The 25,600-nt window shown below is 45.6% G+C and overlaps 1 protein-coding gene and 1 long non-coding RNA gene across 2 annotated transcripts in view; one reads left to right on the top strand and one right to left on the bottom strand.

Moving 5' to 3' along the window:
* The window catches only part of ube2g1a (ubiquitin-conjugating enzyme E2G 1a (UBC7 homolog, yeast)), a 59,377-nt gene extending 57,715 nt beyond the window's left edge, over nt 1-1,662 (bottom strand). Inside the window, exon 1 of the mRNA XM_080210363.1 lies at nt 1,522-1,662. Within this exon, the coding sequence (XP_080066489.1) occupies nt 1,522-1,567 (46 nt within the window). The 5' untranslated portion in view covers nt 1,568-1,662. The remainder of the gene's footprint in view (nt 1-1,521) is intronic.
* Nucleotides 1,288-24,241, top strand: LOC145357215 (uncharacterized). The gene is made up of 4 exons (XR_013889278.1): nt 1,288-1,432; nt 3,927-4,007; nt 7,491-7,811; nt 24,192-24,241. It is a non-coding gene; the product is annotated as an uncharacterized LOC145357215 (long non-coding RNA).
* Nucleotides 24,242-25,600: the final 1,359 nt, after the last annotated feature.

The raw sequence follows: 25,600 nt of genomic DNA, 5'->3' as shown, positions 1-25,600 counted from the left end.
TCCTCCATTGGGTTATTAGAACAAACGAATGTTCTAATAACTCAAAAACATGTACTGTTTTGTACAAACGGTGAGGCCACAGCTGGAGTACTGTGTGCAGTTTCGGTCGCCGCACTTGCGCAAGGATATTTTGGCCTTGGAGGGAGTGCAGAGGAGGTTCACTAGGCTGATACCGGAGTTGAGGGGGTTGAGCTATGAAGAGAGGCTGAATAGACTGGGCTTATGCTCATTAGAGTTTAGAAGGATGAGGGGGGATCTTATTGAGACATATAAGATAATGAAAGGGATGGATAGGGTAGAGGTGGAGAGGTTCTTCCTGCTCAGAAAGGACAGCAGGGCTAGAGGGCACAGCCTCAAGATAAGGGTGGGGGAGCAGTTTAGAACAGAGTTGAGGAGGAACTTCTTCACTCAAAGGGTGGTGAATCTCTGGAATTCTCTGCCCGTTGAAGTGGTGGAGGCTACCGCGCTGAATATATTTAAGACGCGGGTAGATAGGTTTTTGGTAGGGAGGGGAATTAAGGGTTATGGGGAGAAAGCAGGAAAGTGGAACTGAGCCACTGCAGATCAGCCACGATCTTATTGAATGGCGGGGTAGGCTCAAAGGGCTAGATGGCCTACTCCTGCTCCTATTTCTTATGAACACAATGCACCTACCCAGGAGGACAGTAATATTATTTGGCACAGGAGGAGGGAAATATTCAGTAAAACTTAAATTCCCATTGAGAAAGAGACACATTATGAAAATATCTAGCCAATCCTTGCCTACAAAAACGCAATGCTAGCAAAAATAGTTTCGCCAGTGTGAAGTGGTAGCAAAGATTTTGAAATATCAGTCCCTGCACTTCGATTAAAAAACAAATGGTGCATTACTGAGCCAGGCGGTGAATCACCGGACCAGGGCGCCCTGCGGGGCCACCTCACCGGACCAGGGCGCCCTGCGGGGCCACCTCACCGGACCAGGGCGCCCTGCGGGGCCACCTCACCGGACCAGGGCGCCCTGCGGGGCCACCTCACCGGACCAGGGCGCTCTGGGACTAGGGAAACACTGGAAAGACAAGAAAGTTGGCCCCCTTCTCCAAAGGGGGAAAGAGAAAGAGACTGGAGGCAACAGTAGGGGCACAAGGGGCGCAAGACAGCTTTGCCTGGACCTGACCATGCTTGGCGCCATACGCATGCGCAAGCCGGTCCATGTGTCCCCGGACCCGGGGGGGGGGGGGTGCAGGTTGGCTGGGAGAGTGAATAATTTAGGAGGGAGGGGGAAAAAACACGACGGAGGGGGTTAAAAAAAAGGAGATGGCGCAACCGTAACCGGGACAAAGAAACGGGGCCTGTGACTTTAAAAGGAGAACCCCGGCGCTCGTGATGGTTCCGAATAAACCGTCCGTGGAGACTCGGGACGGGCGGAGTTGCTGACGCGCCGGTCGCCATCGAGGTAGGTGGTGGAGGATCCCGGCGGCGGATAACCGGGGCGGCCTTCCCGTCCCGATCACATAACAGCCCCTTCTTGATCTTTTTTCCTACCTGCCAGCTGCCTTCGCAGCAAGAGTGCCGACTGCGGCTCTGTCATGTTGAGCGGGCTTGAAGCGCACAAAAGGCCGTTGTTGTAAATCTCTCTCTCGCTGTGGTGATCGGCGCCCACACTCGTTCTCCCCCCTCAGCCCCCCCCGCCACTACCACCTTTGGCTTCGCTTTCTCCTCAACTTTCAGCTCGGGCCCCGGCCTGCCGCACGCATGCGCGCTCCTCCTCAACCCAGCCCTGCCCGCACAACCGAACCTGTTGGCTGCAAAAGTGGGGGAGGCGGGGCGGGGGAAAGGAGAGCCTTGCCACGCCCCGCCTCCGCCTCCTTCCTTCTCCCCCGTCCCATTGGTGGATCAGCGTCCGCCTGGCGGCAGCCTCCAGATCGGATTGGCTGGGCCGCCAGTCAATCAGGCCGGAGCCCCGCCCTCTCTTTTCCCGCCCTCCTCGTCTCCTTTCCCGCCTCCCCCCCCCCCCCCGCGGCCCGTGCGTCAAGTGTGGCTGAGGCGGCTCCTCCTCGCCGCTCCAAATTTGGTCGGAATGGCTGAGGACGTTGCAGATTGGTAGCGCAATTCGTTTCCTAAATTAATTGCCGAGCGCAGCAAGCCGGTGCGGAGGGTTTATTTTTTCCGCTCGCTCGTGCTGCTGACGGAATCCGATCCGGCCTCCGATTAATTTGTACTGAGGAGGCGCTAGGCTGTTAACATCTCAGTGACTGATCGGTGCAAACCTCTCCACGTGCCTGCTGTACATAACAGCAGAGGGATCTACTGGCCGAAAGGGACAACATTCACTTCATTTCCCTGCATTTCATCACCGCCTTTCACACAGGGAACATTTTCACTGGAAAAATTTGATTAGGATCCGTAGAATAGAACCCCTACAGTGCAGAAGGAGGCCATTCAGCCCGTCGAGCCTGCACTGATTTTCAGGAAGAGCATCTTGTGGAGTCCCATCTCCTGTACTATTCCCGGGAAGACACAGTGAGAAGTCTCACAACACCAGGTTAAAGTCCAACAGGTTTATTCGGTAGCAAATGCCGCTAGTTTTCGGAGCACTGCTCCTTCATCCTGTTCACCTGATGAAGTCATGACGTGGATATGCCGGCTGGGTGAACACAGTAAAATGTCTGACAACACCAGGTTTTAGTCCAACCGATTTATTTGATAGTAAACTCACAAGCTTTTGGGTTAACCTGATGAAGAACAGTGCTCCAAAAGCTAGTGGTGTTTGCTACCAAATAAACCTGTTGGGTTTAAACCTGGTGTCGTGAGACTTCTTACTGTGTTTACCCCAGTCCAATGGCAGCATCCCCACATCATGACTATTCCCGGGACCCCATGCATTTACCGTGGCCAATCCACCTAACCTACACATCTCGGGACTCTATGGTGCAATTTAGCATAGCCAATCCACTTAAGTTACACATCTTTTTGGATACGAAGGGGCAATCATTGCCCATCCACCCAACCATATCTTTTGGGCACGAGAGCACTTTAACGTTGCCAATCCACCTAACCTACATATCTTGGGACTGTGGGAGGTAACCGGAGCACCAGCAGGAAACCCACGCAGACACGGGGGTGAATGTGCAAACTCCACACAGTCACCCAAGGCTGGAATTGAACCTGTGTTCCTGCTGCTGTGAAGCAGCAGTGTTAACCACTGTGCATCTTACCCAATGAGGGCACTAACCTATCACTAACCCTCTGCCCCCTCCCAAAAAAAACACATTTCCTGTTCTGATGAAAGGTCTTCTCCATTGACACTGTCTGGCCTGCTGAATATTTCCAACATTTTTAAATTTTACATTTCTGGGCAATGTCTCCTTCAATCCCACTGTTCTTATGCCAGTACTTGAAACTGTAAAGTCTAGGGTGGCATTCCTGGAGCCTGCAGAAATTAATCTTCAGGACACTGCTGCAGGCAACCTCGGAAGTAATTTATAGGCTCATTAAGAAATCTTTGAATGCTCTAATTTGTTCATTAAATAGACTAGGGGTGGCACAGTAGCACAGTGGTTAGCATTGCCGCTTCACAGCTCCAGTACTTGAGTTTGATTTTGGGCCTTGTGTCACTGTTTGTGTGGCGTTTGCACGTTCTCCTTGTGTCTGTGTGGGTTTCCTCCGGGTGCTTTGGTTCTACCCCACATTCTGAAGGATTTGCTGGTTAGGTGCATTGACCCAAACAGGTGCCAGACTGTGGCGATTAGGGGAATTTCACAGTAACTTCATTGCAGTAGCAAGGCCTCCACCTCAATCCTATCCATCCCATTCATCATCTTATATGTCTGACCATGTCTAAAAACTATTCACATAACTCTCAGCCTTCCAGCTGCAGCTGGAAAAGTATTGAAGGCTGAGCTGTAGTTTATGAATAGGAGTATAACATGTGTCTCTTTGTCATCTAGGTGTTCCAGGGTTGAGTATAGGGCCAGGAAGATGACATCTGCTGTGGACTTGTGGCGATAGGCAAACTGTGCTCGAACCAGGTAATCAGGTAGGCAGGAATTGATTTGTGCCATGACTAACCTTTCAAAACACTTCATAATGATGGATGTCAAAGCCACTGGACAATAGTCAGGTTGATTAACACACGGGAATATAATATTATTGCTATCAAAGCAACAAGGGAGGGATGGGACTGGCAGCTCAATATTCCAGGGATAGAATCTTCAGGAGAGAGGGGGATTGTAAAAGAGGAAGTGGTGTCACAGTTTTGACCCAGGAGTCAATTGCTGCAGTAAGGAGGGATGATACCTTAGAAAGTCCCTCAGATGGATAGAATCTAAAAACAAAAAGAGGGCAATCACATTGCTGGGAGTGTACTATGAGCCCTCAAACAATCAGAGAACAATAGAAGGGCAGATATATAGACAAATCTCTGAAGACTGTAAGAATAATAGGGTAATGATGGTAGGGGATTTCAACTTCCCCAATATTAACTGGGATAGTCAAAGTGTGAAAGACTTAGATGTGCCTGAATTCTTAAAAGGTATCCAGGAGAGCTTTTTATGCCAATGCATAGAAAGTCTTTCAAGAGAAGGGGCAGTGCTGCACCTCGATGTTGGAAATGAAGCTGGGCGAGTGGGGGAGTTTCAGTGGGGGAGCATTTTGATGAGAGTGACCATAACTCAGTAGGATTTAAGGGAATTATGGAAAGGAATAAAAATAGAGCCGAAATGTTCTGAATTGGGGGAGGGACAATTTTAATAGGATAATATAGGATCTGGCCATTAGGGAGCAGCTACCTGTAGGAAAATCTACATCAGGCAATGGGATTCATTGAAAAAGGAAATGGAGAGAGTACAGAGCCAACATGTTCCCATGAAAGTGAAAGGCTGAAGCGACAAGTCCCAACAACCCTGGATGTCAAAGGATAATGTGGAGATGCCAGCGTTGGACTGGGGTAAGCACAGTAAGAAGTCTCATAACACCAGTTTAAAGTCTAACAGGTTTATTTGATTGTACCAGCCACAAGCTGTCGAAGCATTCTGGAGTGCACTTTTCGGAGCACTGTAAAAGCTTGTGGCTTGTGCTACCAAATAAACCTGTTGGACTTTAAGCTGGTATTGTGAGACCTTCCTGTCAAGAGATAGCTAGATTTGGATAAGGGAAAAAAGGGAGGTTTATGGCAGATGCCGAGGGCGCAAAATAGCGGAAGCCCTAGAGAAATATAGAAAGTGCAAGGGGTCACTTAAAAAAAAAATTAGGAAGAGTGAAGAGGGGGCATGACAAAGCGCTGCAGGGTAAAATGAAAGTATATAAGTTTATAAGTATACTAAAGGAAGGAAATTGACCAGGGAAAGAGTAGGGCCTATTAAGGCCCAACATGGCAATTTGTGTGTGAAGCCAGAAGATGTAGGTGAAGTTTTAAATGAATACTTTGCATCTGTGTTCACTATGGAGGAGGATGATGTTGATACAGAAATCAGGGAGGGGATTTACTTTGAGAACTTAGTATTGAAAGGGAGGAGGCAGTAATGCTCTTAATGGGCCTAAAAGTGGATAAATTCCCATGCCCAGATGAGATATATCCTAAGCTGCTGTGGGAGGCAGGGAGAAAATTGCAGCAGCTCTGACCATTTTCAAGTCTTCTCTGGTCATAGGAGAGGCGCCAGAGGACTGGAGGACAGCTAATATGGTACCATTATTAAAGAAGGGAAATAGGAAAAAAACAGGAAATTACAGGCCTGGGAGTCTCGTGGTAAGGAAACTATTGGAAAAAATTCTGTGGGACAGAATTAATCTCCACTCAGGGAGGCAAGGATTAATCGAGGATAGTCAGCATTGTTTTGTCAAAGGGAGATCATATCTTACAAATTTGATTGAATTTTTTGAGCAGGTGACTAGGTGTGTAAATGAGGGTTGTGCAATTGATGTCGTCCAAATGGACTTCTGTCAGGCTTTTGCCATGATCCCAAATGGGAGGTTGATGAAGGAGGTAAGAGCCCATGATATCCAGGGCAATTTGACAAACTGGAACCAAAATTGACTTTGTGGCAAGAGGCAGAGTGTGATGATCAAAGGTTGTTTTTGTGACTAGAAGTTTGTGTCCAGCAGTGTTCTGCAGCGATCTGTGCTGGGCTCCTTATTGTTTGTGGTGTAGAGTATGATCTGGATGTGAATGTAGAAGGAATGATAAGTAGATTTGCAGATGACACAAAAATTGGTGCTTGTAAATAGTGAGGTGCAAAGCCTTAGATTACTGGGTGATACAGACATGCTGGTTAGATGGGCAAAATAGTGGCAATTGGAATTTAATCCTGAAAAGTGTGAGATATGCATTTTGGGGGGACTAACAAGGCAATGGAATACACAATGAATGGTTGGACAGTAGGAAGTACAGAGGATCAGGGAAACCTTGGTGTGCACATCCATAAATCTCTGAAGATAGCATGGATTCACTAAAGGGAAATTGTGCTTGACAAATCTTCTGGAATTTTTTGAGGATGTGACCAGTAGAGTGGACAAGGGTGAACCAGTAGATGTTGTGTATCTAGACTTTCAAAAAGCATTTGACAAGGTCGCACACAAGAGATTAATGAGCAAAGTTAAAGGTAGATAAGGTGGTTAAAAAGGCATATAGAATACTTGCCTTTATTAACTGAGGCATTGAATATAAGAGTAGGAAGGTTATGATGGAGTTGTGTAAAATGCATTAGTTCAGATTAAAATCAACATGATATCAATTATATTGCCACACAATTTTAGTGGGACGGTAAGTAACAATAATGGACACCAGCTACAGACAACATGGTGCTGACAAAACACTCTGCAGAAAAACATGATTAAAATACATTTCCTAAAGGCACAATTCCCTTAGTTAAACACTATATTCCCGTCACAAATACATGCTGGTTTTCCTTACTAAATCAGAATTTGCTGAAGTGATTAGCAATTATTGTTTTTATTGTATACCCATCACCAATTTAATATTTAACACAAAGATTTAATCTCCAATGATGCAGCAGCATCAATACTGTAGTGGAAAGTCAGTGCAGATTTGTGCTTAGATCCTGGAGGTGGTGTGTGGAGTGGAGTAGCTTCTTCCCGAATTCTCCTGACCATCTGTGCTTGACATCAATACAATATTACACTGAGTATGGCATCAAGAAGCTTAAGAAGAAATAAAGTCAGTGGGAATTGTGTGGAACTTCTTCACTTGTTGAAATCATATCTATCACATCTCAGTCCCAAAGCATCACTGCAGGAGTTCCTCAAGGTAGTGTCCTAGGCCGTACCATTTTCAGTTGCTTCATCAATAACCTTCCCTCCATTATAAATTCAGAATTGGAGATGTTTGCTGGTGATTGCGCAATATTCAGTACCATTCACAACTCCTTAGATACTGAAATAATCAGTACCCACAGGTTTGGACTGACTGTGGCAAATAACATTCACATTACGCGGGTGCTAGAAAATAAACCTCTCCAGCTAAGAGAATGTAATCGTTTTCTCTTGTGATTTAACAGAACTACCATTGATGAACCTCCCACCATCAACATCCTGTGCTTTGACCAGAAAATTAATTAGTTGAACCACATCGATGCAGTGATTACAAGAGGAGGTGGAGCAGCTTACCTGGAGTGCACTGGAGCTCCATTCTGGCCTGTTCAATTTCAAACAATGTGGCCTGCCAAACCTGGACATTCAAGTGACTGATATTGAAAAATGCTGTGAAGCTGCTCAGATACAGTCACAGAGGATGGATCCTCCCTGCATTTACTGCTGGTGGCTCACTAGGAATCAGAGAGACATCAGCCGGTGATTGGACGAGCAGCAAGACTGGGAAGGTAAGTATTGAAGAAAGTTTCAGGGTTTGGAGTGCAAGGTTGCTGGAGCAATGAGGCAGAGCCCAGGCAAACCTGCTGGAGTGGCAGAACCCACTGGCTTCCAAGGAAGTGAGTGACTGGAGACTGAACAAGAGAGAGAGAGTGTGAGGGGGCAGGGGAAGAGAGAGAGTGTGAGGGGGCAGGGGAAGAGAGAGAGTGTGAGGGGGCAGGGGAAGAGAGAGAGTGTGAGGGGGCAGGGGAAGAGAGAGAGTGTGAGGGGGCAGGGGAAGAGAGAGAGTGTGAGGGGGCAGGGGAAGAGAGAGAGTGTGAGGGGGCAGGGGAAGAGAGAGAGTGTGAGGGGGCAGGGGAAGAGAGAGAGTGTGAGGGGGCAGGGGAAGAGAGAGAGTGTGAGGGGGCAGGGGAAGAGAGAGAGTGAGGAGATGGGGGAGGTTGTGGTGGGGGAAAGAGAAAGTGGGAGGAAAAAACGTGTGGCAGTTGGTAGAGAGTGGGAGGAAGACAGAGCATGTGGTGAGGGGGAGAGAGAGTACGTGAAGGGTTGGGGAAAGCGAATGTACAGGGACGGGAGGAGAGTGAGTATGAGAGTTTGTGTAGAGAGTGAGGTTGGGGAGAGAGAATGGGAGGGAAAAAGTATGTGGCAGGATGTAGACAGTGTGTGGGGGCGGGGGGGGGAAGAAAGAGTAAGGATGAGGAGAGTAAATAAAAGCAAATTACTGCGAATGCTGGAATCTGAAACCAAAAGAGAAACTCCCTAAAGGATCATCTGGACTGGAAACGTCATCTCTTTTCTCTCCTTACAGATGCTGCCAGACCTGCTGAGATTTTCCAGCATTGTCTCTTTTGGTTTGAGGACAGTGATGGTGGGGGAGAGCATGATTCACATTAATTCCTTGGCTATGATGGTTTAAGGATGTGAGATGCAGTATATAGTTTATATTCCCTGCTGACGGCTTTGCATGGAATTTACAGCACACAAACAGGCCATTTCACCTATCCCATCTATACTGGTCTTTTCGTTCCACACAAGCCTCCTCCCACCCTTCTTGCTCACACTATCAGAATAACCTTCAGATTTATCATTTCCTCATGTGTCAACCTCCTAGAATGTACCTATACTAGAATCTTACCTACACTGTCATAGAATCTAGGAGGAGATCTTCCACCCTTTCCTGTTGATGGGATTTTCCAGTCCTGGCAAAAGTGACTGCCCTCCGCCCCCACCTCCACCGCCATGGCAGTGAGGTGGGTGGACCATACAAAAAACCATAGAGCTTGATGGGACCAGAAGATCCTGCCAGTGGCCAATGGCAAGCCACTTCTCTGGCTGGAAACACGCCATGGGGAGGGGTCAGAAAATCTTGGCCTAAAATGGCTACAGGACAGAAGCAGGCCATTCAGAACACTGTCCTTGCGTCAGTTCTCTACAACAGCACCTCAGCTACGTTCACTCTTCGATCCCTTCCCTGTAGCCCAGTAAAATCCTCTCTCTTCAAATAATTATTCAGTCCCCTTTTGAAAAACGTAATTGAATCTGTTTCTACCACATCCTTAGGCAGTGCAACAGGATTCAGTATAATTTATTAATTGTTTTTCACTGTTCTGCCACTTCTAATCATTCATGCACATATGCACCCAGGTTCCTCTGCTCCTGCATTTCCATTGGAATTGTACCCTTTATGTCACTTCTCCTCATTGCTCTGATTTCTTTATATTAAAATTAATCTGTTCAGTGCCTGCTCATTCCACCAGCTATCTGAATCCTCTTGAAGTCTATGACTAAACTGGTCACGGTTCATAATACTTCCAAGTCTTGCATCATTTTCAAATTTTGAAATTGTGACCCATACACCCAAGTCTAAGTTACAAATAAAAATCAAGGAAAGCAGTGATCCCTCCATATACCATCCCCTAGTCAGAAGTTAAGGAAAATTTTCTGTAATTCATGTTTTTAATAGGATTGAATTAAATAATTAAACTTGCATAATGAAATTTCAGCAATGCTAAAGACTATTGTTTCAAAATACCACATGCTTTGAAATAAAATGCCTAGTGGCACGTATGGTTTTTCCCTTAAAAAGCATCATTTGATTGATGTTTGGGGTCCAAAATGATTAACGCAGAGGAAAAGAAGGTAACAGTAGACTTAGAAATGATATGGCCAATGTATTTTCTTACAGCTCCTGCACCTTGAAATTTCCCATTACACCACTGGAGCAGAAGTTCTTAAAAATTACATGAGCTGACATTTGTGTGCCTGGCCTGTCTTGCAGTTTAGCACTTATTCTTTGCAGAGTGGCACTTACATTCATTGCATGGATTCACTTTGTCCACATTAGGCATACTGACATCACATCAGTAGGTTGGGCTGTGAGACACTAGTGCTCCTTCATGGGCTTCTGGTGCCTTCTGTGGTGGTCCACACTGGTGACCTTCTCAGTGGGAAGTGACTGGCAGTGCCCCAGCTGTTTTGCTGTGGCAAACTGTGCCAACACAGATTAAATTCATGCCTGAAAACTTTGCTGCCACATACACAGCACTTGCCCTTCAGAGACTGTGTCCAAGTAATTATTACCTCTAGATTTTCCTATTCCAGTGCATTCATAGCTTGCCTTCCCTAACATCTGTAAACTTGAGATCATCCAGCGTTCTGCTACCTATATTCTACCTCATACCAATTCTTATCATATGTTTTCTCTTTACTCGCTGAGGGCTGCTAGTTAGATAATGCCTTGATTTTAAAATTCTCATCCTTGTGTTTTAAATCCTTTCATGGCCTTGTCCCATCAGACTCTTGTTAAGTGCCTGGGTTGTTTTATTACACTAAAGGCACTATAAATGCATGTTTTTGTTGAAGATATGAGTAGTTGTTATATTCCTTTAATTTTGACAGGCAGCTGTTTTTGAACATTTAAGATTCACATTGCACCACGTGTGACACTCTATGGGGTTTCCTTCATCACATTCCCTGTGTAAGGTTCAAAACATCAGTGAAGGTAGTTAAACTCTACGTTGAGCTGACTTTGCAGCATTTAGCAAGGCCAGCTGACCACTCCGCCAGTGCTTTACCTTGTGCAATGTTCCATGAATCACTACATCAGCCCTACAATATCCTGAGACTGCAAGCTTCTAATGTGCTGTGTCTTTTTTAAAAGAGCAATTATTATGTCAGTTTTTCCTCAGTCGTAGCACTGTCGCCTCTAAGTTAGAAGCACATACTTGAACCATAGAATCCTTGTAGTGCAGAAAGAGGCCATCCTGCTCAGGCCCTCCCCTCTACCCTATCCCTGTAACCCCTCGCATTTACCATGAATAATCCACATAACCTGCATAATATTAAGGGGCAATTTAGAATGGTCAATCCACCTAACCTGCATATGTTTGGACTGTGGGAGGAAACCGGAGCACCTGGAGGAAACCCCCACACAGACCTGGGGAGAACATGCAAACTCCAAGCAGTCACCCAAGGCCAGAATTGAACCCAGGTCCCTGGCGCAGTGCTAACCACTGCGCCACCATGTTTGAGTAATAATGCAGGTTGGAAACTGCTCTTCAGATAAAATATTCTATGGCATTATTCAGAGAAAAGTAGGGGAGTTTTTCCAGTGCCCTTGTCAACGTTTATTCTTCAACCTACACCTAAAACAGATTCAAGGTGAACCTAAAAGAGATTATTTGGTAATTTGTCTCATTGTTTCTTGAGGGATGATGCTGTGCACAATCTGGCTGCCTCACCTCCCACATTACAACAGCAATTACCTCTCAAAAGTACTTAATTGGATGTCCTGAGGTCATGAAAGGCACCTTATGAATGCAAATCTTTCCTTTTTATCTACTGCCAGTTATATAACACAGTTATAGACTTGACACTGCCATCAATATCTTGGAAACTGATGTCAAGCAATAGCTCAGATTCCAATATATGATATCACATGCATTGAATTGATTATCTCAATCATTGCGCGGTGGCACAGTGTTAGCACTGCTTCATCACAGCACCAGGGACCTGGGCTTGGGTGACTGTCTGTGTGGAGTCTGCAAGTTCTCCCCATGTCTGCGGGGTTTCCTTTGGGTGCTCTGGTTTCCCCCCACAGTCTGAAAGACGTGCTGGTTAGTTACATTGGCCATGCTAAATTCTCCCTCAGTTTGCCTGAACAGATGCAGAGTGTGGCAACTAGGTGATTTTCACAGTAACTTCATTGCAGTGTTAATGTAAGCCTACTTGTGACACTAATAAATATACTTTAAATCAAAAAAACTGCAGCCAATTCACAAATGAAAGTTGGATAATGAACTACCTTAGGCGGTCCTTATCTAACTTCTTGTGGTTACTTCTGGAGTGGCATTGGCAGCTAAGACTGGTGTAGCTTCTCTTCCTAACCTTTCATCTCAGGATGTGGTATCGCTCAAGGAATCCAAAAATGGGGAAGTGGGGAGCTAATTGTTGTAGACTACTGGCACTCTTGTCTTATAGGTATACCTACTTCCACTGAAGTGTCAGAGAGGGCCTATTAAATAAAACAAATCATAAATCACATTTGGTCATGGTAAGACCCTATATAGAAGTTCCTCCTGACATTTATATAGAATTCTGATCAGAAAATAGGAACCTAGAATATTTTGCTTGCTCGAATTCCAACACCACCTACACAGCCAATACTTGAGAATAATCCAGCCACTAAATTTGAATCCTTATTTTGTGATCAATTTATACGCTCCCTTTGCATCTGGGACCGGCTCATGCAAATAGTTTACTCGAAGCCAACCACAAAGAAAGACAAGGATAGAATTGGACTTTCTTTATTATTCCCTGAAGAATACAATATTCCTGAGCCAGCTGTTTTTATTTCACCTTTAAGCTTTCTTTTCAGATAAATTGTCAGATTTCAGCTGGCATGATGCTCCTTTCTACTCCACATTCAGTATATTATAAAATCTTATCTTTTAGATAGTGCTGCAGTGGAAGAGCTGATGATAAGTCACTTCTGCTCAGAAATGTCTGGTTGGTTCTGTACCTGTGGTTCCATTGTAACTATGGTTACAACTTTGGGTAGCAGCCTGCAGCAGTCCCTTTAAGGATTGCCTTTGAGACCACATGTAAGCCACAAAATACAATCGGCTTGGTAATGCTGATTTTGCAAGCTCCACCAACAACACCAACCCTCACAGTACAGGCTGTGGATTACAGGCCGTGCAGAACAAGCTTCATTATACTTCTGAAATCCTTTCTAATCTCACATTTGATAGCGGCCTCCTCTGCTAAAATACTACTTGCCCACATAAAATGGACATAAGGCTGGGAACAATATTCCATTTAGAGTTGGGTTGAACTTTGTTTTTTGGCACATTACTTAGCATCAGTCTGTGCTTTCTTTGGCACTTCACAGGTTGCTGATGTTGAAATTTGACTGTTTTGCCTTGCAAGACATAATTGCAATTCATTTTTTGACGATTTTCCACCTGCTATCTTGGAACAAACAAAATCTTTCTGAGGTTGGAATAATGCTCCAATAATTGGAGGAGGAAGAGAGGACAAAAATCAGAGGTGGTACTGCACCTTGTGTGTTATGTACACAAACAGAGATAGAATGGAACCCACCAGCACAGACCCATAGAGTAGAATTTTGCATTTCCCAGGTGGGAGGAAGAGGATTAAAAACCGCAGTTAACTGGAATTTAACATTGCCCGGTGATATTAAGCTCATTGCACAAGCAAAAGGGCGCGTGGCCCAACCGTAATTAATCATTTTTATTTTCAATGCTGCGTAAAAAGATACAATGACTGAGGAGTTAGATGTTTGTAGTGTGAGGTGATGTTCTGCAGTGTGGAAAGTGTGTTGCCATCATCAGAGTGTTGAGTGTCTGACACCAATATGACATACAGTACACATCTGGCTTGATATGGAGTATGATATTTAAAATGATAAATTCAGCAATGTGCAAAAGAGTTCATCCACACGGCTCTTAAACATAATATCTCAATTTCAAGTAACTCATTAGCATGCAGTGTGGAGCTCTGCTTGTATAACGTGTGTCTTAACCTTTTGGGGTTCCCTCAACACCCACTCCCACCACTGAAAGTGGCAGGGAGGCAGGTTGCAGTTCTCACTGTCCTGGTTGCACGGATGACCATGGGCAGCCATCCTCCAATTGGTGAGGCCTGAGCAGGCATCGCTCAGGAGGATTCATTTGATGACGTGGTGGGTCAATCCTCAGTCGCCGAGGAGTCCTGGGACGTAGGGGAGACTGCTCGTGCTCTGGTCCGAGGCTCTGTGAGCAGAGTCCACAGAGATGGTGGCCACCTTGACTGTCATTCTGAAGTGAGCCCTCACTTGCCTGCTGACTAATGAAAGAGGGGCAACCATGGGTAACACTGGCTGGAGCCTCCTTTTCTGACAGACGCATTTGCCTTCTGAGGTTAGTTCCTATGTGAGGGCTTGTAGGTCTAAATGCAATGCTACAAAAATGCCATTCCATTGCTGTAGTTGCCTCTTCATGAGAGTCTCCACCATGTCAACGGATGAGGCTGCAGCAGGCGACGGTGCAGAGGGACCTCGGGGTCCTTGTGCATGAGTCGCAAAAACCCAGCTTGCAGGTGCAGCAGGTGGTCAGGAAGGCGAATGGGATGCTGGCCTTCATAGCGAGGGGGATTGAATATAAAAGTAGGGAGGTCTTGCTGCAGCTGTATAGGGCATTGGTGAGGCCGCAGCTGGAGTACTGTGTGCAGTTTTGGGCGCCGCACCTGCGCAAAGATATTTTGGCCTTGGAGGGAGCGCAGAGGAGGTTTACTAGGCTGATACCGGAGTTGAGGGGGTTGAGCTATGAGGAGAGGCTGAATAAACTAGGCTTGTACTCGTTAGAGTTTAGAAGAATGAGGGGAGATCTCAGTGAGACGTATAAGATGATGAATGGGATGGATAGGATAGAGGTGGAGAGACTCTTCCTGCTCAGAAAGGACAGTAGGACTAGGGGGCACAGCCTCAAGATAAAGGGGGGGCGGTTTAGAATGGAGTTGAGGAGGAACTTCTTCACTCAAAGGGTGGTGAATCTCTGGAATTCTCTGCCCGTTGAAGTGGTGGAGGCTACCTCGCTAAATATTTTTAAGACGTGGGCTGATGGGTTTTTGATAAGAGAGGGGATTAAGGGTTATGGGGAGAGGGCGGGAAGGTGGAACTGAGCCGCGACAGATCAGCCATGATCTTATTGAATGGCGGGGCAGGCTCGAAGGGCTGGATGGCCTACTCCTGCTCCTATTTCTTATGTTCTTATGTTTGGAGCTGAGGGTCCCTGGAACATTCATGCTCTACAAAGAAACCCCAATGACAAAGACTGTGGTACGCAGACCATCAGGGTTTCCGCCAGATCTCCCTGTGCATCCGAGGGCTTCCAGCATTTACCTATCAATGACTCCAGAAGGTCATCATCTCCCTCAGACTCAGCATGGCTCTTGCCCCCAGCAGTTCTCCTCTGATCACTGGCGCACTGGACACTCCCTACCTCTGCCATTTGCTCATGAAAGCTTGAAGTGTTCTCACTGCTGTGCCCTTAGCAACACACCCAACACGGTCATTGCCAGCGATGTGAATGTATCTGTGCTGAGAACTGGTGTGCTTTGCCTGCATCTGCCAATGTCTTTGGTGTCAAGAGGGGGTCGTCTGCCTGCTGGCTGGCTCTAATGGACAGTTCATCTGAGAGCTGGAAACGAAAGGTTATATTCATTAGTCATCTCACAGTTTGACATCTCAGTGCATGTTGTCCATCGCGATTGCCATTAGTCACAATTAGGCTGCTCAGAACCCAGCGCATAAATGAAGCCGAGCGTCTGTCAACACCTTCACCCTGAATGTCACTCACTTCAGCCCAAGGGCTCTTACCTTCCTCAGAAATGCTCGCCTCTCTATGACCTGACAACCTTCCTCCCTGCTCACCCTCCAACTTCAGGACTCCCAGTTCATGGTTGGTGAGCATCGCCAGATTTGGCATCCCTCCACCTGTAACAAATCGCTCCCCATTGTTGTGACTTCATGGGTGGGATTCTCCAGCTGGGCTCACCTCAAGACCAGAAATTTCCACCCGAGATCATTGGACCTTTGCATCGTCTGCCGAACTTTCTGTCCTGTCTGCTACAATTCCCATGGTGGGCGGGATGGGAAACTTCCACCCATTTCTCCTGCATGTCAGTGTAGAGCTCCAATAAGTGCTGAAATGAAGGTCCTGCCCACTGACCTCTGCTGCCACTTTGCTCGATGCCTTCTTGCTGAGGTGGGGTGGCATCCTCCTCCCATGCCTCTGCATCAGAATGTCCGTCCTGGCTGTGACTGCCTCAAACCAGGGTTCAGAGACAGTCATCTGGGAAACGGAACACTGTTGCTTCCACAGCTCACACCTCTTGCCTGTAGAAGTTCATGGTGAGCTGCCATTTGACATGGCACCTGCAATACTTCCACCCCTGCTGGACCTGCTACACCAAGTCAGCAATTCACACAAATGCCAACCAGCATAATATTGTGACTCCCAATTGGATGTGGGCAGAAATGGGATTCACTTCCCAGCCTACCGAGCACACCCATCAGTCCTTCCGAAGCTGAGGAGACTTATCATTGGCACTTCCGTTGCACCAAGGAGGCCTTCACAGAGCTAAAACATTTTTTGTAGGAAGAAATCAGCTTTTCCCATTAGCATTAAACTTTTAGACCACTAGAACTTTCCAAGGCACAACTGGGAACATGTGCCAAATCAATCAGTCAGCCATTTACAGATACATCGAGCAATGATAGAAGTCTTTCTTTCTAGGGATAACACTTGTCACTCTACCAGAGGATAAAAAAATCAAGTAGACAGGGCACTGAACTTACATTTTAAGTTTATTTATTAGTGTCACAAGTTGGCTGACATTAACGTTGCAATGAAGTTAGTGCAAAAATCCCCCTAGTCACCACACTCCAGAACCTGTTTGAGTACTCTATGGGAGAATTTAGCATAGCCAATGCACCTAACAAGCACCTCTTTCGGATTGTGGGAGGAAACCAGAGCGTCCAGAGGAAACTCATGCAGACATGGGGAGAACATGCAAACTCCACACAGACAATGACCCAAGCCAGAATCGAACCTGGGTTCCTGGCGCTGCAAAGCAGCAGTGCTAACCACTGTGCCACCGAGATGCTCCACCAGATGAGATGATTCTTATGCAGGGAATCGTAGAAGACAACCATTTGGTCCTTGCACAGTAATATCATGGTTCATGTGAGTGGAAAGCTCATAGTTTTTAAGAATATCCAGCTGGTGTTGAAGTCAGGGCCAGGGAGAGAAATCATAGATCCCAATGCTTCTTCCATTTCTGAGCTCCTTTTTCCCCCAAAACACCTCCCCCTTAATCATGCATGAGATTATTTCCCTTTCAAGATTCACCAATCAATTCACCAAATAATCACAGAAAAGTTCCAGTAATATGATAGTTTTAACCAGATGCCATCAGATAAAGTTATCATCCAATATATATATACAGCATGGACTATTAATATTCAGAGCAGCAACAACGTAAAACAATGTTAGTTTATGTGTCCCTTATTGGTGATCTCACCATGACTAATAAACAAACCAGAAAATACAAATTTTACTTCAGCATGATTGTGCAATATTGCTAATTTGAAGGTAAATATCCCATTATTTATTTATAACATTGCACAGGCAATAACATCGGTTTCGTGATTACCTCAACCTTCATTAACATGTTCTGTGCAAAAAACACCAAGATAGATAGAGTGGGATAATAGCTAAGTAGATAGAAAGGCAAAATTAAAGTAATTGGAAACAGTGACAGTAAATTCATATTTGTGGGAAAGATTTAAAATCTGCTATTGGATAAATTGTACAAGATTAATTCCATTCTGTAGAAATAGAAGAAGACTTTCTTCTACCCAGATGAATGAAATTCAATGTAATTATTTCATACAAGGGGTGTAATTGGTTCTAGTTTATCATCAATCTCACAGAGTAGAGAGATCAAATGACTCCTGAGCACTAAAGTGGAATGATTGAATATTATAGGTCTTCACTATCAATGAGAAGCTTTGGAGTCCTCAGGTGTCTCTGTGCAATACAACTTTTAGTAGGCCAGAGGACAAAGACTGAATGGTTCACAATTGTATGGTTCACAATTTTCTTGATCAAGTCTGAGGACTGTGGATTGCTTCTTCTCGCTACTATATAATTTCAATATCTACTATACAGCACAACATTGTCATGTTATTTCAATACCTTAAAAAAAATCATGAAAAGCACCAACACAGAGTAAAAAAAGATAGGTTGACAAAAGAACAAAATTGATGTCAATGGAAAAGACTCTCGATAATCATGTACAGTGCAAAATAGGTTACTGATCCATTATGCACTTCCTATCCTGGCAATCTCACCCACAATCCTCACAGTAAACTTCCAATAGTAACAAAATAAACAGAACTCCAACCATAATTCCATCCTCCATTTGCAGAATAGTCATAAATGACGAAGGCCTCCTAGCCCAGCTCATTTCATCCATCCCAGAATGACATACAAACATACATATTATGAGCAAGAGTAGGGCATTCGGCCCTTTGAGCCTGCTGCACCATTTCATAACATTGCCTACATTATACCAGTGACTATAACTCAATAGTACTTAATTGGCTCTGAAGCGATTTGGGACATTGTGAAATGTGTTGTATAAATGTAGGTTTTGTTATTCCTTCATTACACCTGCATGCAGTTGGCAAAGTGAATGCAGCAATGAAATTGGAGGTCCAATGTTGAGTCTCTCAGGATAGTTAATCACAGAGCAATCAACTGACGTTAGGAAAATAAATCAATGCATGTATAAAACAATTCAGCTCTACATCTGACCTCTTCCCAACATTCCCTCCAACTTCCTCCCCAACACCCCCTCCTCTAACCTTCCCCACCTACACTTCAACCTCCCAACCGATTTCCTTTCCAAATCCTTCGGGGCGAATTTTCCACACTCCACCCACCTCGGGAATCGTAGCAGGCGAGGGGGCAGACCATGGAAAGGTCTGTTGATCTCGGGCAGGATTTTCTGATTTTGGGGTGAGTGCGGCTGTAAAATTGCACCCCTGAGGTTTCCCTCCAACTTTCTCGCACTGCTCCCTCCTAAATTTCTAACCTCCCTCAACCCCCCCAACACCCCCTGACCTCCTCCCAACCCCCCCCCACCTCTTCCTAATCTCCCTCACCTCCCTCAACCCTTTCAACACCCCCTAACCTCCTCCCAATCCCGCCCACCTCTCCCTAATCTCCCTCACCTACCCATGACTGTCCTCCTAACAATGCAGGGCCATAAAACCAATCCCAGAGTAAACGTAAACAACCCCCATTTCAGCTGTTGAAATAGCAATAAAAGAGGGCAGACCAGTAAAGCAGGTAACAAATCACATCGACTTGAGGCTAAGAAAACACTGAAACTGCGAGAGCTACAGAGATCATGATTTAAAAAAAACCTTTCTTAAAGATACACTAACATCACACAAAGCAAAGTTAATCTCTAAATAGAACAGAAATGTGGAACAGATTTAAATTAGTCAATTACAGTACAGTATAACAAGTGACTTTAAAATTGCGACCCCTCACTATCCCCAGATGGGTTCACCTAGTTAAATGGTGGGGCAGGCACGAGGGGCTGAATGGCCTACTCTTGCTCCTATTTCCTGTGTTCCTATGAAAGGATTATGACAATACATTGGATCACATTCCATGATCCTGACTTGAGCCGAACTGTTTTGATGCTACCAAGCAGAGGCTAAGCACTTCCCAACAGGAAGGGAGGAAAATCAGATGAGTCAGTGAGTCAAGATACTCTTGCTGCAAAAACAAAAGTTCTCATTAACTCCTTCTCTTCCCAGAATATATGAACACACAGATACACACATAAATACACACATCGCACAGGTACATATAATCCTACGTACACAGACACACACGTACATATACCAGTGTGGCCAACTCTTGCAGAGAAAATTAAGGGACACACTGGCATGGGGGTACATTGACCAAGGGCAGGGGTTCCTGCCAGGGCTGTGAGTGCAGGAGGTGGGGTGGGGAAGGTGGCTGCAGGGCTGTGAGTGCAGGGGGTGGGGGAGGTTCCTGTCTGGGCTGTGAGTGCAGAGGGTGGGGTGGGGAAGGTGGCTGCAGGGCTGTGAGTGCAGGGGGTGGGGGAGGTTCCTGCCTGGGCTGTGAGTGCAGGGATTGGGATGGGGAAGGTGACTGCCTGGGCTGTGAGTGCAGGGGGTGGGAAGGGTGACTGCCTGGGCAGTGAGTGCAGGGGGTGGGGAAGGTGACGGCCTGGGCTGTGAGTGCAGGGGGTGGGGGAGGTCCCTGCCTGGGCTGTGAATGCAGGGATTGGGGTGGGGAAGGTGACTGCCTGGGCTGTGAGTGCAGGGGGTGGGGAGGGTGACTGCCTGGGCTGTGAGTGCAGGGGATGGGGAGGGTGACTGCCTAGGCTGTGAGTGCAGGGGGTGGGGGAGGTTCCTGTCTGGGCTGTGAGTGCAGGGATTGGGGTGGGGAAGGTGACTGCCTGGGCTGTGAGTGTAGGGGGTGGGGAGGGTGACTGCCTGGGCTGTGAGTGCAGGGGGTGGGGAAGGTAATTGCCAGGCTGTGAATGTGGGGGTTGGGGAAATTTCCTGCCTGGGCTGTGAGTGCAGGGGGTGGGGAGGGGAAGGTGTCTGCCAAGGCTGTGAGCTCATTTAAACAGAAGGAGATGGAGTACTGCGCATATTCGAGATTTATAGGTCTGATTTACAGGAATAGCAGCAGTCTGGCAGTATTCGACCTGGGACACAGGACAATGGCCTCAAATGCAGGACGATCTTGTCAAATAAAGAACAGTTGGTCACTCTGACAGATACGGGCAGAACCACACAGCACTCAGAAACACACATCCAGGTATATACATGCATATACACACACAAATACATAGATACGTACCCTTCAACAGTCATAGCACTGCAGTCTGCAAATCCTCTGAGGATATGTGAATCCTCAGCTGTAAGGAAAGTCAGTCAATGTCAATACCCACCAGCTCTTCCCAAACATTTAGGAAAACAATTTATTTCAGAATGACACAAATTGGATCTGAGGTTTTGTGAGGTGCAGCATAATAGTGGTGCAGTGAGCACAGTCATTCGCACACCTTGGTTGTAGCCCAGGCAATCACAGAACCCAGTTTTGTTATAAAAACAACTTTAATGCCTTCTATTTTTAAAGAGATCACCAAAATTAGTCTTCATTCTATGAGTCATATTTTATAGAAACACACGGCCATTTACACTCAGCACTGTCGACCTGCTGTGTGGGGGAGACTTTCATCTTGGGCAGTGTAAAATTGTCAGCCCATAAAATCAGGCTGTAAATGGGCGACTGCTTCACTATCCTTTTAACAGTACTGCCATGATTAATTTATACCTCAGTCATTTATGTGCAGACTAAAGCAAGCTGCTGCAATATGTGGGGCGGGAGACTGAGATCTGCTCATCAACCACAGCGTGGTGTAGTTGTAGGAAACACAAGTTATAAGTCAGCTTCAGTAAGGCCTCTTGGAGGGGCACAAACGTGGGGCATCTTTGTTACATTATTCCCTTTTATCTTCAATGTGGATTTTTAATGGGACGGAGGGTAGCTCTGTCCGAGTGGGAATTTTACAAAGTGGCCACAGACTTTTGTGGTTTATTTCATAAAAGTTTGCAGTGTTTACACTATGGATGAATTTTCCACGACCCCAAAGTCACCAGCATGTGGCTCGATAGAAAAAACACCTGCCCACTCAGTTTTGAGTCCATAGGAATGAATGAATGGGTGACACTGGTTAACAGTGGGTAACAGTGCTGCCTCACAGCACCAGGACTCCGGATTCAATTCTGGCCTTGGGTGACTGTGTGGAATTGGCACGTTTTCCTCATGCCTGCATGTGTTTCCTCAGGGTGCTCCAGTTTTCTCCCATGGTTCAAAGATGTGCAGGTTACATAGATTGGCCATGCTTAGTTGCACCTTAGTAAAAGTAAAGTTTATTTATTAGTCACAAATAGGCTTACATTAACACTGTAATGAAGTTACTGTGAAAATCCCCTCGTTGCCATGCTCTGACGCCTGTTCAGGTACATTGAGGGAGAATTTAGCATGGCTAATGCACCCCTAAGCTGCACATCTCTGGACTGTGGGAGGGAACTGGAGCATCTTGAGGAAACCCATGCAGACATGAGGAGAACATGCCAATTTCACACAGTTACCCAAGGCCAGAATCGAATCTGGATCCCTGGTGCTGTGAGGCAGCAGTGTTAAGGAGTGCTAACCAGTGCCACCCATTCATTTATTCCAATGGATTGAAAAGTGACCCAAGCTGGGAACAAACCCAGATGTCTAAAGCTATAAGACAGCAGTGCTAACCGCAGATGTGTAGGTTAGATGGATTAGCCATGGTAAATGTATGGGATTTTTGGAATAGATCGGCGGTGTGGGCCTGAGTAAGGTGCTGTTTCGGATGGTTGGTGCAAACTCAATGGGCCAAATGGCCTTCTTCACTATAGAGATTCTATCGTTCTATACTGCCCATTATTGCCAGTGTTGACTCATGGAAAGAGATCTCCAATTAGCTCCACATCCTCTGCCCTGTCCCCATAGCCCTGCAAATATTTGCCTTTCCAATATTTATCCAACTCCTTTTGAAATTACTGTTGAATATGTTTTCACTCCCTTTCTGACAGTGCATTCTGGATCAGAACAACTCGCTGTGGAAAACAAATCTTATCTTCCGCTGTGTTTCTATTAATGGATTCTCTGAAAGATGATTTGCTTCTCTCCTGCTCGAAAGAAGCCATTTCACAAAAAAGTGAGAATTTACTTACCAAACAGGACTTCTATCAATGGACAAAGAGGAGTTCGAGCATCCTGAGGCAGAAATTTTTGATTCAAAAGGCCAAGAACAAAGATCTTTCTTGGCAAGAAGAAATGATCCCCTTGAGACAGATAATACAGGCAACAATGGCAACACTGGAAGCTGTAGCAGCGGGTTAATTTGGGAATAATTTTCCCTGAACCGTACCTGACATTAGAGCAGAAAGTCAGACTGCACAGGTTCCTGGCACTCACTGAGATGCAGTTTTTCTTGATGCACTCTGCACATGAACACAGCGAGAGGAGTAACCTGCTCTGCTGTTCAATTTGGTCATAACTAAACTCACTTTGTTCCTTACCTCTTGATACATTGAAAAAAATACATCAATATCAGTATTGAAAATTTCAGTTGATTCCAAGCATCCATCCGGATTGCAATAAGCTGAAAAGTTGTTGTGTTTGTTCCATTTGGGATCCGTGACCAATTTCAGGGGCCAAAGCAGTAGCCATCAACAAACGGTAAACCTTTCTCTAAAACTAATTCTTAAAAATGCTCCTGTGGGGTAAGATGAAGCAGGGGTGCTCTACCTGTCTTCAAACTATTCAAGTTCTCTCCACCCATCACCAACCACATCATGGGCCCATTGCCACTCTCCTGTACAAATCTGCCAGTATTTACCTTAGACTGTTGCTGCAACTAATATTCAATTGTGTTAAATGAGCAAGCTATCAGTTGAGGCCTCCAACACCTTAGCTAAATTATGTAAATACTGCTGAAGACCCATTTCAGACAACTTACCAAGGGCCTCCCAGCTGAAGTAAGTGCCTCACTTGTTATCCATCCAAAAATAGATCAGAATCAATTTCCTGGCCAATGTTTCTTTAAGGTACACAGTTCAATTAAGAGTATCAAATGCCAAGAATATCACCTTCAGTGCTCTTATTTCTTTCACTCTTCTGTTCTTTTTCCTCTTTTGTCCTGACGTTAGTGGCTCATTGCCCTAGAGAATTGTCATTGATGTAATATGTTATCCATATAGCTGTTGGGTCTCAGTTGGATCTCCAACAACCACACCATCTTACTTTATGCTAGATATGACTCCAATAAGTGGAGAGTTTCTATCCTCATTCCCATTGGCTCCAGTTTTGCTCTGGCTCCTTGATGCCCACACTCGGTCAAATGCTACCTTTAAGTCAAGGACAGTCACTCTTACCTTCTGTCTTGAGTTCAGCTCTTTCGTTAACGTTTGGACAAAGGTTATAATAAACCAGGAGTTGAGTAGCCTGAGCATCAAAGAGGAGGTTCTTGGTGTGTTCGGGCCACTTGATAGCACTGCAATCCATGTGGTGTAGGTATACCCACATTGCTGTAGTAAGGAAGTTCTATGATTTTGAGCCAGTGTCACTGAAGGAACTGGGTTTATCATTCCAAGTCAGGATGGTGTGTGGCTAGGAGGGAAACTTGCAGGTAGTAATGTTCTCATGTTTTTGCTGCCCTTGTTCTTTTAGATAATAGGGATCGTGGATTTGGAAGTTGCTGTTGAAGGAACTTTGGCAAGGAGGTTTACCCAGGATGTTGCCTGGTATGGAGGGGAGGTCCTATGAGGAGAGACTGAGGGATTTGGGGTTGTTTTCGTTAGAAAGAAGGCGGCTAAGAGGGGATCTTATTGAAACATATAAGATGATTAGACGTTTAGATAGGGTGGACAGTGATAGCCTTTTTCCTCGGATGGAGAAAGCTAGCACGAGAGGGCATGGCTTTAAATTAAGGGGGGGTAGTTATAGGACGGATGTCAGGGGTAGGTTCTTTACCCAGAGGGTGGTGAGGGATTGGAATGCCCTGCCTGCTGCAGTTGTAAATGCGCCTAGTTTGGGGGCGTTTAAGAGATCCGTGGATAGGCTTATGGATGGAAAGGGATTGGTTTAGGTTAGAGGGTCATTGTTTTTTTTTAACTGGTCGGCGCAACATCGTGGGCCGAAGGGCCTGTTCTGCGCTGTAATGTTCTATGTTCTATGTTAAGTTGCTGTAGTGCATCTTATAGATGGTACACCCTGCTACACTGTGCACAGGTGATGGAGGGAGTGAATGTTGAAGGTAATGGATGGGGTGCCAACCAAATGAGCTGCTTTGGCCTGGATGGCAGAGCAAGATGGCACCGCAACGAGGTGACTTCTTGCAAGCTGTGCCCAGCACACCTTCTAATTCTATCTTTTACTCCTGTTTTATGTTTCTAAAACTTCATTCTAACTCTTTTAAACTCTCTAACAATATTTTAAGTCAATTATCTTTCTCTACACCCTAGCTATGACTGTAACAATACATTCTGCACTATCTCGTTTCCTTCACTATGAAAGTATGTTTTGTCTGTATAGCACACAATAAACAATACTTAGTACATGTGACAATAATAAATTAAATCAAATCAAAATCTTCTTGAGTGTTGTTGGAGCTGAACTCAACCAGGCAAGTGGAAACTATTCCATCACCCTCCTGACTTGTGCCACGTAGACATGCTTTGGGAAGTCAGGAGGTGAATTACTCTCCTCATAATTCCCAGCTTCTAATCTGCTCTTGTGGCCGCAGCAAGCTTCTTTTCAATGGTGACTCCAGGCTATTGATAGTTGGTGATTCATTGATGGTAATGCCATTGAATGTCAAGGGGAGATGGTTATTGCCTAGCACCTAGCTACTTACCAGCCCAATCCTGAATGTTGTCCAGGTCTTACTGCATTTGGCCTGGATTGTTTCAGTATCTCAAGAGTTGCAAATGATACTGAATATTCTGCAACCGATATCCTCACTTCTGACTTTATGATGGAAGGATGCTCTTTGATGGAGCAGCTGAAGGGCCTCAGACACTACCCTCAGGTATGCCTGCAGAGCAATGTCCTGGAACTGAAATGTTTAGCCTCCAACA

The sequence above is a fragment of the Carcharhinus amblyrhynchos genome, chromosome 23 (assembly GCF_965287045.1).
Source record: "Carcharhinus amblyrhynchos chromosome 23, sCarAmb.v2.hapA, whole genome shotgun sequence".
Lineage (NCBI taxonomy): Eukaryota > Metazoa > Chordata > Chondrichthyes > Carcharhiniformes > Carcharhinidae > Carcharhinus > Carcharhinus amblyrhynchos.
This window is presented reverse-complemented; position numbering and strand designations above follow the sequence as displayed.